The sequence below is a fragment of the Lissotriton helveticus genome, chromosome 1_1 (assembly GCF_964261635.1).
Source record: "Lissotriton helveticus chromosome 1_1, aLisHel1.1, whole genome shotgun sequence".
NCBI lineage: Eukaryota > Metazoa > Chordata > Amphibia > Caudata > Salamandridae > Lissotriton > Lissotriton helveticus.
The window spans coordinates 1,254,966,016-1,254,980,281 of record NC_136057.1 but is presented as its reverse complement, the minus strand read 5'-3'; the positions used below and the strand labels follow the sequence as shown (position 1 = coordinate 1,254,980,281).

The 14,266-nt window shown below is 44.6% G+C and overlaps 1 protein-coding gene across 2 annotated transcripts in view; it reads right to left on the bottom strand.

The window, feature by feature from the left end:
* LRRK2 (leucine rich repeat kinase 2) overlaps positions 1-14,266 on the bottom strand; it is a 2,266,429-nt gene that overhangs the window by 1,213,923 nt on the left and 1,038,240 nt on the right. For both annotated transcript variants that reach the window (XM_078680082.1, XM_078680090.1), the window contains 2 exons: positions 2,461-2,642; positions 1,934-2,163 (listed from right to left, as the gene is read on the bottom strand). In XM_078680082.1, coding sequence (XP_078536208.1) covers positions 1,934-2,163; positions 2,461-2,642 — 412 coding nt within the window. The remainder of the gene's footprint in view (positions 1-1,933; positions 2,164-2,460; positions 2,643-14,266) is intronic.

Sequence of the window (14,266 nt, the reverse complement as noted above, 5' to 3'; positions counted from 1 at the left end):
CAACTTGGATCTATGAAACATTGTTTTATGGTTCGGGCCATTACGGTATTGAAGTAGATGCACCAATTATGGATTTATTCACATTCCCTATTTAACTCATCTAAAAATCGATGAGCTCTATGCAGCAGCTCTTACTGTGTTTCATGGGCTATCGGGAGATGAAAAGAACACCTATGGTTTTCGATTTATCCTCAATTATGATAATCACTTCACCTAGATGCCTGGTTATGAGACATTTTTAAATTATTTTTGATAGCATGATCTGAACCCCCAGTAAGACCTGAATTCAACTGTGCCATGTCAGTGAAAGGATTCGTGGAGTATGGCCCACCATATTTAGAGATCTCTGCCAGGCAGATCTGTCTCTTTTCAGCTGTGCTGCTTCCACAACAACTCCACTTAAGGGAGTGAGGCTTTGTCTGACATAAATAGGGCACACTGTATGATGTCCAATGAATTACAACTAATGTCAGTGAAGCTGTTGGTCAAAGGTTTCTGCTGGTAAACAAAGTTGGTGGTTCTCTCCACTCTCAAGAGAGCGAGGGAATAGTGAGTTATAAGGATGGGGTACTCTGCCATGTTTTTGGCAAAGTAGTCTATCAACAAGCATCTAAATAAGCCCTTGTGTGTTTTCAGTATTCACGCTCAACCAATTGTCCAGTACCCAATACTGTGCCATATTAAAATACTGTCAAACATGTTTACATACATAAAAGCAGCTGCATAATGCAAAATGTTGGGGGGGGGACTGCAGAATGTGATGAGGAGCCAACAACTCTCCTATATCTCATAGATTCTTGAGGTCCTTGGCCTCAATGGGGCCTTAAATAAGGGTTGGGCCCCCCCCACTACGCCGCATTGGTTGATGGGGCCTGAGTTACGCTCCTGTACATTAGCAATTCTGTTATCAGACAAAGAGATGACAAACTTAGTGTCAATCTTGCAATTGTGGAACTCTCACTTCAGATTTACACAGCAGTTCATGTAAAGGCTGAACAGAAATGTTAGGCAGCAAAAGTGACAGACGTGAGCCCTGAGCAAAAGTTAGGTGGTTAGGCTGATGATATTGCCACCCTCATTTTCACTTGAGCATTATAATCAAATAAAAATTATCAGCACCAATTGGCAGCTACCTCCCACACCCACGCCATCTCATGTGATCTTTGAATCAGATCAGTGTGGGCTAGGATGTCAACGGCGTCTCGATTCCTTTACACCAACTATATGATGGTGCTAGTGATCGTGAATATTGAATTAAAGCCATGGCAGACCATGATGGGTTATCTAGGGGAGAGTTAGCCAAAACCGACAAAGGTCAGCACAAGAAAAGATGATGGCCTGAACCCGATAAAGGAATACTTGAAAAATGAACATCTATCTGACGAGTCTTATGATACACATGCAGGTCATGTTGCAGATACATCTGTCCTGCTCAATTGTCGAGACTGTTGTTTCGGCACCCAGCTTATACAGGATTGGACAAGTATATTCTTGGTATGTGAGGCACAATCTTCACGTGAAATATGTAGTTTCTTGACTAATGAGACGGATGAAGCTAAGTCATAAACAGTGGATTGAGGTCCAAAAAAGCAACAAGTGATTCCTAAAGTAAAAGAGCTATTAAGTAAAAAGGTTGATTCAAACTGAGGGATGCTATTCAGCAGTGGAAATTTCATTGGAGGAACAATAAATCCTGCATTTCCAATTACTCACACACTCATAGGAAGCATACCAGTATCCCGATCTGGTTAGTCCGGCAGATAAAGATTCTACAGAGTATTCTGCATATGCCTGACAGGTAATACAGCAAACATCTACAGAGCTATATGTATTTGTGCAACCTAGGTTAAAATCACTCAAAGCATTACAAATTGAAAATCTGTAATATTACTTCATGACTACATCATTCAATTACATAGTATAATCTCCATACCTGCAAAATCCCACACATTTAATGTAAGTTCTTTTTTTGCATTTTGCTTGGAAGGTACATGCCAATCCTTGACATCAATGCCTACAGTTGCCTTTTTGAGACCCGGGTCGGCACGCTTGGACTTCATAAGTTGGTGCACCAGTGTAGTTTTGCCACTTCCTGCATTTCCCACAATCATAAGTTTCATTCTGTTATATGGCACAGCCTTCTTTAAACGCTGTTGAAGAAAACTAAACAAAATACAAAATAAAAATGTAAAATAAATTGTAAGATCGTACATAAGAGTACTTATTGCAGAGTAGCATACAGCACTATAAGGTACTTGCTGACCTATTAAAATGACTAGTATCAGCAACACAGTATTGTTTAATGGTAAAAATGGTTACAAGAAGTTAAAATCCTCCCAGATATGAGAAGATATCCCCTTTTTGGCATTCATCAGCAGTTTTCCATGTATTTAGTAGAAAACAGCAGTTATTCCCAGTTACAATTGTACACCACAACATTAACACAATTATTCCTTTTACCTAATAATGTCTTTCGCTTTGAATCCAAGGTGTGTTAGATCCAAATCCAAATCAAGCCCCTCCAATGGAAGGTCCCACACTTTTGTGAGTTTTCCCATTTCATCAGGAAAACACCTCAGTTTCGGATTGTGACTAACATCGAAGGTGGTCAGGTTTTGAAGGAAACCAATCTCAGGTGGGATCTGAAAATAAATAATGAAGGCATGGGATCAGTAAAAAATTTTTTTTTAAAAATCAGACAACAGGGTGTTCATAAATCACAGTCAAAATCATTACTGTAAACCTATTATGGCGAAGTCCAAGATTGCAAAAGAAGCCACGAAGATGAGTGTCAAGGTAACAGATTTCAATGATTATTGCAACTCATTTAAAAACATAAACCTCTAAAAGGAAACTGCTACTTACCAGTATGCATCTGTTCTTGGCATGTAGAGCTGCAGAGTAGTAACTTTTGCATAGATCGCCATCTGGTGTTGGGCTCGGATGCTTGCACCTTGTTGTTGTCTTGGAAGAAGTCTTTTGTGGTCACGAGATAGGTCACTCCTCCCTTGGATGATAGTGCGCATGGGCATCAACTCCATCTTCCGATTGTTTTTCGCCATGAAGGGAAATAATGGAGTTTGTAAGAAATAGAATAGATGTCCATGTAAGTGTATCTAATTAAGATAAAAACTTGAACAGATACAGGTCCCGGGGAGATGGGTAGGCGTGTACTACTCTGCAGCTCTACATGCCAAGAACAGATGCATACTGGTAAGTAGCATTTTCCGTTCGAGGCATAGGAGCAGCAGATAGTACACTTTTGCATAGACTGGACAGCAGTGTCTCCCCTACCAGTGGTCACCTGCATTTGTTGCAGTAGTTTGAAAAAGTGTCTAAAGAACAGCTTAGCCCACATAAGCTTGTTGCTTTGCCTGCACGTAAACACAATAGTGTTTGGTGAAGGTGTGTTTAGTAGACCAAGTTGCTGCCTTACAAATGTGTTATAGGGGAATGTTCCCTAAGAATGCCATGGAAACGCCTAGTTTGCGTGTTGAATGGGCTCTAGGGGGAATTGTTAAAGTGCGTTTTGCTTTTTGATATCATATTTGAATACATTTGACTGTCCACCTGGCAATTCCAGTTTTGGAGATGGGGTTGACTTTATGAGGTGGAGAGAAAGCTACAAACAGTTGTTTTGTTTTTCTAAAGGGTTTAGTCCTGTCTATGTAATAAAGTAAAGCTCTTTTGACGTTGAGCGTGAGAAGAGCTCCCTCTGCTACTGAAACAGGGTTTTGGAAAAACACTGGTAACTCTATTGATTGATTAAGATGGAAAGCAGAAATTACCTTTGGAAGAAATTTTGGATTTGTTCTAAGTGTCTGGCTTCCACCGTGTATGGTCGCTGTCCGCCTAATGCGGGTGAAATGGCGACCGCACGGAACGAACTACAGTTCCCAGAAGGTCGGGAGACGACGTCACATTCCAGACATCGGTCACGCACTATCCCGGAAATAAACACTGCCGGCACTCACTCGCGGTGCCGATAATTATTGCCAAGACTGGTCGGTATGGAGAGGTAGCGGTAAGCTCCGTTTGGAGAAGCATTATCCGACTTTGTCTCTTTTTCACCCCGTGCTGGGTCAGGTGAAAGACTTTGGATTTGAGCGTGAGTGTATGCGGCTGTGTGCACAAACAAAGAACCTTGATACGACCTTGTGATTTAACAAGGTTTTCGCTCCTCTTCCTGTTGGACGAGACGCTGGTCTGCGTTCTCATTGCGGGGAGAGGTTTTGTTTATGGTCCAATTAGACCAGTGTAGTGCTTTCATTTCCACAAACTTCTTGCACGTTATTGACATATATAGGGTGATTAGAACTGTATAATCAGTCTATGTTTGTGGAAGGAGATATCATGTTTCCTTAAACACAAGGGTGCCAAGAATCGGATTCCTTCCCCAAAGGGATAAACTCAATCCTCTGGCAGGAAACTTTGATAAAGGGGAATTCAACCTATTCTGCCGTATTTTCATTTGTGTTTCTTCTTTTGTTTCATCATTATCCTGAACTTTGTATTTGACTATACAGGGGAGACGCAAAATGGGTACGTGATCATGGGAATAGTTCTAGCCTAAAGAAGAACACTGTATTCGAGTGGTAGGTAGATTGATATGAGGAAGTAACATAGTCTCTTATGAAATCATATGTTTATTGTGTTCTTATGTGCTTGTTGTTGCAGTTGGCTTCCATTCCCAATCTTGGCCCTCATCATTCCTCCCTAAATACAAAGACCCTTATATTTCCTTCACAGGTAGGGGCATAGAACATTGTTGTGGATAATCGAAAGGATTGTAGGATATTCCTATGTGGGGTTCTGGGGGGGTGTTTTCTAACTCATTGTCCTTGTCGTTTCAGATCTCCCTCCCCGCTGTCCCCTTCCTTTCCAGCCCTCACGGGACGATCTTGGTAGTCTGTATTACGCATTTCAGACTCTAGGAGAGTCGTGTGGGGGAGGTTATAGGACAATCAGCACAGCCCCGAAGAGAACCAACGACAGACCTGACAGAATTATCGGCCCACGATTGTTCTTCTCTTCTTGGCTGTGTTGACGATATCATGGCCTCTATAGATGACGTATTGGCAGCATTGGTTTTGGTGCAGACGGAGCTAGCGGCCTCCAACAGGGAGGTGGCGGCCTCTAGAGCCGAGACTGCACAATTGAGGGCTAGAATGGACCGAATGCAGGGGAACCCTTTTGATGCTGGGTCTAGCCCTGCTCCCTCCACTTCGGTAGTGGTAGAAATGCCTATGCAAATTCCTTTGGCACCTCCCGAGCGCTTTTATGGAGACAACAAAAAGGTTCAGGTGTTTATGACACAAGTACTTTTACATTTTATGTGCAAACCCAAGATGTTCGTCACCAACCAGGCTAGGGTTGCTTTTTTAATTTCCTATTTAAGGGGGGGAGGCGGCACAATGGGCAGTCCCTGTGGTCCGGCGAGACGATCCCCTCCTCTATGATTGGGACGAGTTCCGAGCAGAATTCGAAAAAACCTTTGATCGTAGAGCTGAAACACTCACCGCCGACAGGGAGTTGCTAGTCCTGAAGCAAGGCACCTCAGACTTGGTAAGCTACTTGAACAACTTCCGTCGTCTGGTAGCAGAGACAGACTGGCCTGAAATTAAACAATCTACCTTATTTTATCAAGGACTAAACGATGAGATGAAGGACGTATTGGCCCATATAGATCCACAGCCTCGTTCCTGCTCTGCCCTTATCAAACTGACCTTGCGGTTAGATCACAGAATGCGCGAGAGAAAAGGCGACACTAAGAAAAAAGAATAGCCTGTTTTGTCATATGATAAAGGGGGACAAGTAGAGAAGTCCAGTACCTCCTCGGAGTCTATGGAAATTGGAGCAGTAAGGGCTGCTTTGACGCTACACGAAAAGGAACACCGCAGAAAGTTCGGTCTTTGTTTATACTGTGGCAAAAAAGGGCACTAGTTGAGAGACTGTCCGGTGAAGCCTAAGCCAGGAAAGATCAGAGCAGGACAAACCGTAGCAGGAAGCAGTGAGAAGAAGTCGGAAAACTCCAGTGCTTGAAGGCGAGTGAAGGGGACCTATCAAGCCGGAATGTCATCCCTTCAGTACTACCTGGCTGGGACCAGGAGGTTAACCATTTGTTCTTGGCCATGTCGTTGGTTGTTGATTCTGAAGTAAAAAACGTTAAGGCCATGGTGGATTCTGGTGCAACAGGATGTTTTATGGATTTTGCAGAAGCAAAAAGATTGGGGGTACGGCTACTTGAGAAACAACAGCCAGAAATGGTGTACGCTGTGGACGGTAGTGAATTAATAGCCGGTCCCATTAAGTTCCATACCCCTGAATACGACCTCACCTATAGTGGAAACCATCATGAACAATTGTCCATCAATATAATTCAGGCACCCCAATATGGCGTTATTCTGGGGCTTCCCTGGTTACAAAAACATGAACCAACCATACACTGGTCTACCAAGACGATACGGTTAGCATCAGAGTATTGTCAGTCACATTGTATGCTTGACTCAGAGGGCCCCTCAAAGGTCTTGGCTTCAATCCATGGAATAGCCACGGCTGCTGAAAAATAGGTCACTTTGCCACACTGTTATGAAGCATTCGAGGACGTATTCAGTGATGTTCAGGCCGAAGAGCTCCCACCGCATAGAGCCTACGACTGCCGAATAGACCTTCTCCCAGGATCGGTGGTGCCGAATGGACGTCTCTATGCAGTAACGGTGCCTGAAAACGAATACTTGCGGGAATACCTGGATAAATATCTGGCCATAGGGTATATACGGCCATCAAGATCGCCTGCAGCCTTGCCGTTGTTTTTTATACCCAATTCTAATGGAGAAAAGAGGTGCTGTATTGACTATCGAGCCTTGAATACCATTACGATTAAGAATCAATACCCGCTGCCATTGATTCCGGTGTTGTTAGAACAAGTCCGTTCCGCCACCATATATACAAAGCTTGATTTGCGTGGTGCATATCATCTAGTCCGTATTCGACACGGCGACGAATGGAAGACGGCCTTCAAGACGCGGTATGGGCTCTTTGAATATCTGGTGATGCCCTTTGGGCTATGTAACGCCCCGGCCGCCTTCCAGTTCTTTCTCAATGAGGTTCTGAGGGAATACCTTGACCATTTTGTTGTCGTGTATATTGACGACATCTTGGTATATTCCAACACCACCGAAGAACATGTAACACAAGTGAGCCAAGTACTTCAGGCCTTGCGACAGCACCGGTTGTATTGTAAAATCACGAAATGTGAATTTCACGTGACTACGGTGGAGTTCTTAGGGGTAATTCTCACTCCCTCGGGTCAAGTCATGGCCGTGACAAAGGTAAAGGCTATAAAGGAGTGGCCTCGTCCGAACACTGTAAAAGACATCCATTGTCTGTTAGGATTCGCCAATTTTAACCAGCAATTCATTCGGGGATTTTCTGCTCTGGTAACACCTTTGATCCGTCTCACACGAAAAAAAATTCTGTTTGTATGGGATTCAAAAGCACAAGGAGCGTTTGATGGGTTGAAGAAAGCTTTTTCCACGGCGCCCGTTCTGACTCATGTCAACCCTGACCTACCTTTTGTGGTGGAGGCTGATGCCTCTGAAGTAGCCGTAGGAGCGGTATTGTCACAGAGGGAGGAAGCCACCGGAGTGTTACACCCCATTACCTTCATGTCAAGGAAACTCAGTCCCGCAGAGACGAATTATACCATAGTGGAAAAAGAGTTGTTGGCCATACGTGATGCTTTTGTGGAATGGAGACATTGGCTGCTGGGTGCTACTCATAGGGTGGCGATCTATACGGACCACAGGAACCTTCAGTTTTCACGTGCGGCCCGTCACCTTACACCTAGACAGCTGCGCTGGATGTTATTCTTTGAGGAATATCAATTCATTGTCACGTTTAGACCCGGCAGTGAGAATAAAAAGGCGGATGCTTTGACGAGACAAGAGAACCCAGCGATGCATGCTGTAACACCTAGCAGGTCCATCATCGATCCCGCCAATGTTGTGGGTGTGACTCAGACGGGGGATTTTCTGCAAGGTGTACGTAAGGGAATACAAACCTGTGTGTGGAGAACGTAGCTTCGACATCATCCGGAGTGGAGGATGAGACACGGTGTGCCTATGAGGGGATCTCAAGTTCTTGTTCCCACAAGGACTCTGCTAAAAACAGTATTTGCTTGGTGTCATGAAGCGCCATGTGCTGGTCATATGGAATCGGTAAAAACACTTGAAAAAGCCTTGAGGCAGTTCTGGTGGCCTTCGATAAGGTGTGACTTAACGCAATGGGGAAAGAAGTGCATAAAATGCGCCCAAATGAAATCTGATCATCAACGACCACAGGGACTTTTGCATCCTTTGCCTACCCCTGAAACACCATGGGAGAGGTTTTCAGTCGACTTTATTGTCAGGCTCTCTAAGGATCAGGAAAAAACAGCTATACTGGTTGTGGTGGACTATCTGACCAAGATGGGGCATTTTATAGCTTGTAATCAGGTCCCTACGGCTGGTCGTTTGGCACATCTCCTTTTGGAGAACGTAGTCAGGTTACATGGTCTACCAAGGGTGATAGTGTCGGACAGGGGGGCTCAATTCACTGCTCGATTCTGAAAGACATGGTGTCCTGCATTACAGGTGTCCCCCTCCTTGTCTACCAGCTTCCATCCCCAGACTGATGGTCAGACTGAAAGACTTAATCAGACCCTGAAGCAGTATCTGCGATGCTATGTCCAGACCAACACCGACGCGTGGGTGGATTGGCTGTGGGTGGCTGAGGTGGCATATAACAGCACACAACATTCCTCCACGCTTCATTCTCCTTTTTTCTGTACGTATGGTCACCATCCTAGAGTCAGTCCCTTGTTGCTCCCGAGCGACAACGTCAAGCTGCCAGACGTCAGGGCCAGGTTGTGGCGCATACACCGGATACTCTCGGAAACGCGCAAGAGGTTAGCGTGTCTAAACTCAACATTCCTTACTGTCTACACGGAACGTCAGGTTCAGGAAACCCAGTGTGTTTAATCCAAGGTTCATTGGGCCTTTTCGGGTAGAGAAACACGTGAATCCTGTGTCGGTTAGGTTGCGTCTGCTTGCCCATCTGCGGATCCACCCTGTTTTTCATGTGTCCCTGTTGAAGCCCTCTTTTTGTCCAGTCCGACGGGCTCCGGCGCCGATCTGGGTTCAACGGGACCGTCAGTATGAGGTTCGGGGGGTTCTTGACTCCAGGTGGGTGAGGGGTCGTCTGCAATACCTGATTTCTTGGAACGGCTATGGCCAGGAGGAAAACTCGTGGGAACCTGAGCGTTTGGTTCATGCTCCTCGTTTGGTAGCGAAGTTCCATCGGCTGTTTCCCGGGAAGCCTGCGGCTGGACTGCGTCCCTTGTGAGGGGGGATGTACTGTCAGGTTTCCACCGTGTATGGTCGCTGTCCGCCTAATGCGGGTGAAATGGCGACCGCACGGAACGAACTACAGTCCCCAGAAGGCCGGGAGACGACATCACGTTCCAGACGTCGGTCACGCACTATCCCGGAAATAAACACTGCCGGCACTCACTCGCGGTGCCGATAATTATTGCCAAGACTGGTCGGTATGGAGAGGTAGCGGTAAGCTCCGTTTGGAGAAGCATTATCCGACTTTGTCTCTTTTTCACCCCGTGCTGGGTCGGGTGAAAGACTTTGGATTTGAGCGTGAGTGTATGCGGCTGTGTGCACAAACAAAGAACCTTGATACGACCTTGTGATTTAACAAGGTTTTCGCTCCTCTTCCTGTTGGACGAGACGCTGGTCCGCGTTCTCATTGCGGGAGAGGTTTTGTTTATGGTCCAATCAGACCAGTGTAGTGCTTTCATTTCCACAAACTTCTTGCACGTTATTGACATATATAGGGTGATTAGAACTGTATAATCAGTCTATGTTTGTGGAAGGAGATATCGTGTTTCCTTAAACACGAGGGTGCCAAGAATCGGATTCCTTCCCCAAAGGGATAAACTCAATCCTCTGGCAGGAAACTTTGATAAAGGGTGAATTCAACCTATTCTGCCGTATTTTCATTTGTGATTCTTCTTTCGTTTCATCATTATCCTGCACTTTGTATTTGACGATACAGGGGAGACGCAAAATGGGTACGTGATCATGGGAATAGTTCTAGCCTAAAGAAGAACACTGTATTCGAGCAGTAGGTAGATTGATATGAGGAAGTAACTTAGGCCCAGATGTAGGTAAAAAATATTTACCGATTCTTAATTACCGAATTTTACCGATTTGGTAATTAAGAAATCGGTAAATATGAAGGGTGGACATGTAGGTCCATCCAGATGTGTATTTTACCGATTCGGTAAAAATCGGTATTTACCGAATCGGTAAATACCGACCGGTAATGCTCCATTCATTCCTATGGGCTTTGAAGCCCATAGGAATGAATGGGGCATTACCGGTCGGTATTTACCGAATCGGTAAATACCGATTTTGACAAGGGTGCAGGGGGTGTCACTTTGACACCCTCTAGCACCCCCAAAAAAGGGTCGGGGCCATATGGCAGGCATACCTGCCCTAAGGGCAGGTCTGCCTGTCATATGGCACAGGTGTGCATGCACACATGTGCATGCACACCTGAATCGGTATTTCACCATCAAATTGAATTTGATGGTAAAATACCGATTTCTTAGGCCTTGTGGGACTCATAAGAGTCCCACCTACATATCAATTTTAACGAATCTGTAAAAATACCGGTCGGTAAATATACCGACCGGTATATTTACAGAATCGGTAAAATTACCGATCGGTAAATTTACCGAACGGTAAATTTACCGATTCTGCCCCCTACATCTCAAAATCCTTTTACCGGTTGGTAACGGCCGAATTCGGCCGTTACCGACCGGTAAAACCCTACCTACATCTGGCCCCTTGTCTCTTATGAAATCATATGTTTATTGTGTTCTTATGTGCTTGTTGTTGCAGTTGGCTTCCATTCCCAATCTCGGCCCTCATCATTCCTCCCTAAATACAAAGACCCTTATATTTTCCTTCACAGGTAGGGGCATAGAACATTGTTGTGGATAATAGAAAGGATTGTAGGATATTCCTTTGTGGGGTTCTGGGGGGTGTTTTCTAACTCATTGTCCTTGTCGTTTCCGATCTCCCTCCCCGCTGTCCCCTACCTTTCCCGCCCTCACGGGACGATCTTGGTAGTCTGTATTACGCATTTCAGACTCTAGGAGAGTCGTGTGGGGAGGTTATAGGACAATCAGCACAGCCCCGAAGAGAACCAACGACAGACCTGACACTAAGAACCACTTTGTTTGGATGTATTTGTAAAAATGGTTCTTGTATGGTTAAAGCCTGGATCTCACTTACACTCCTAAGAGGTGATTGCGAAAAGGAATGCTACTTTCCATGTAAGGAATTGTAATTCACATTTGTGTAAAGGCTCAAATGGGGGACCCATGAGTCTAGTAAGAACAATGTTTAGGTTCCACATGGGAGAAGGTGGCAGTCTGGGTGGAATTATTCTTTTAAGGTCTTCCATGAAGGCTTTGAAAGCAGGTACTAGAAACGATGATCAATGTTGTCAGTTTTGGAAGTAGGCGGCAAGGGCAGCCAGATGTAATCTAATTGATGAGTATGCAAGATTGCATCTTTGTAGATGGAGCAAATAGAAAATAAGGAAAATGCTACTTACCAGTTTGCATCTGTTCTTGGCATGTAGAGCTGCAGAGTTACACACTGTGCCTAGATGGCCACCTAGTGTTGGGCCCGGATGTTTGCAGTTCGTTTTTGTTGTAGAAAAGTCTTTGGAAGTCACAGGATAGGTGACTCCTCCTTTGGATCATACTACGCATGGGCATCGGCTCCATCCCCAGATTGTTTTTCGCCATTAGGGAAGTGATGGAGTTTTACAAGAAGGTAGTGATGTCCATAAAATTTATATCTAATTAAGATAATACTGGAACAGATAAAGGTAGCCGGGGAGGCGGGTGGGCGTGTGTAACTCTGTAGCTCTACATGCCAAGAACAGATCCATACTGGTAAGTATCATTTTCCGTTCGAGGCATATGAGCTGCAGATTACACACTGTGCATAGATTGTATAGCAGTACTCACCTTTAGCGGCGACCACCAGTATCTGTTGCAGTTGTTTGAAACAGAGTTTTTAGTACACCCTGGCCCACAGTTGCTTGTTGTTTAGTTTGCACATCTACACAATAGTGTTTTGTGAATGTGTGCAGTGTAGACCATGTAGCTGCTTTTCATATTTCATCTAGGGGAATGTTCCCTAAAAATGCCATTGAAGCCCCTATTTTCATTGTAGAATGGGCTTTAGGAGGAATAGATAACGTACGTTTAGCTTTGTGGTAAGAGATTTGTATGCATTTAACAATCCACCTAGCTATCCCAGATTTTGATATGGGGTTACCTTTATGTGTAGGTGAAAAAGACACAAAAAGTTGATTAGTTTTACGAAAAGTTTGTGTCCTTTCAATGTAGTAAAGCAATGCTCTTTTGACATCTAAGGTGTGAAGAGCTCTTTCTGCAACTGTTTGTGGTTGCGAGAAAAATATGGGCAGCTCAACAGACTGATTTAGATGGAAGGGTGAAATGACTTTTGGAAGGAATTTAGGATTAGTACGGAGAACCACTTTATTATGATGCATTTGTAGAAAGGGTTCTTGAATGGTAAATGCTTGTAGTTCACAAACTCTTCTAAGAGAAGTAATAGCTACTAGGAAAGTTACTTTCCAAGTTAGGAGTTGCAATTCACATTTATGTAACGGTTCAAAGGGAGGTCCCATTAACCGTGTGTGAACAATATTTAAGTTCACACTGGTGAAGGTGGTGTTCTGGGAGGGATTATTCTTTTGAGTCCTGCCATGAAAGCCTTTATGGCAGGCATTCTAAAAAGAGATAGATGTTGTCTATTTTGTAAGTATGCTGCAATGGCAGCAAGGTGCAGTCTGATAGACGTGTACGCTAAATTACACTTTTGAAGGTGTAATAGGTATCCTATGATGTGTTGAATAGACACATCTAAAGCATTGATGTGGTTGTTTTGACAGTATATTACAAACTGTTTCCACTTAGCTGCATAACATGCTCTAGTGGTGGGACGTCTAGCTTCTTTAATAACATTCAAACAGTCTGGAGGGAGGTTAAGGTAACCAAACTCTATGACTTCAGGAGCCAGAACGCTAGGTTGAGTAGAGCTGGGTCCGGGTGTCTAATCTATCCATGGTTCTGTGTTAATAAGCATGGAGATAGGCTTAGTTTTTGGTGTGGTACCACAGAAAGTTGCGGGGGCGTGGTGTACCACAGTTGTCTGGCCCAAGTTGGAGCAACTAGAATGAGTGTTAGGGAATGTTGCTGTAGTTTGCGTACCACTAACGGAAGTAGTGGGAGAGGAGGAAAAGCGTACGCAAATTTTCCGGACCAGTTCATCCATATCTCATTGCCTTTGGATAGTGGGTGTGGATATCTGGCGGCGAAGTTTTGGCATTTTGTGTTTTCGTGGGTGGCGAAGAGGTCTATCTGAGGTTGTCCCCACAGTTGAAAGAACGGTTGAAGAACTTGCGGATGAAGTTCCCACTCGTGGATCTGCTGTGTCTGTCGACTTAGCAGATCTGTGATGGTGTTTTGTTCTCCTGGAATATGTTGGGCTAAGAGGAAGATTTTTAGTGGTATAGCCCATCTCCATATCTGCTGCGCTAACTGAGAGAGCTGCAGAGAGTGTGTCCTCCCTTGTTTGTTTATGTAGTACATTGCGGTCATATTGTCTGTGCGGACTAGGACACCTTTGCCTGACACTTGCTTTTGGAATGCTTTTAGGGGAAGAAATACAGCTAGTAACTCCAAGTGGTTGATGTGGAGTAACTTTTGTTGCGGTGTCCACCTGCCTTGCATGGTGTGATGCAGTAGTTGAGCTCCCCAGCCGGAGAGCGATGCGTCCTCTGTTATGACTAATTAAGGAACTGGCTCTAGAAACGGTCGGCCTTTTGAAAGGTTTTTGATGCTCCACCATTGCAGAGAGCGATGAGTCAGACTGTCTACCAACACTAGGGGCCAGATGTAGGTCGCCAATTACCGGTCGGTAACGGCGACCGGTAATTGGTTTTTGAGATGTAGGGGGCCCGAATTTTACCGAATCTGTGAATTTACCGATTCGGTAAATTTACAGATTCGGTAAAATACCAACTCGGTATATTTACCGAATCGGTAATTCCAGATGTAGGTGGCACTTAAAATAGTGCCACAGGCCCTTAAGAATTCGTTATTTAC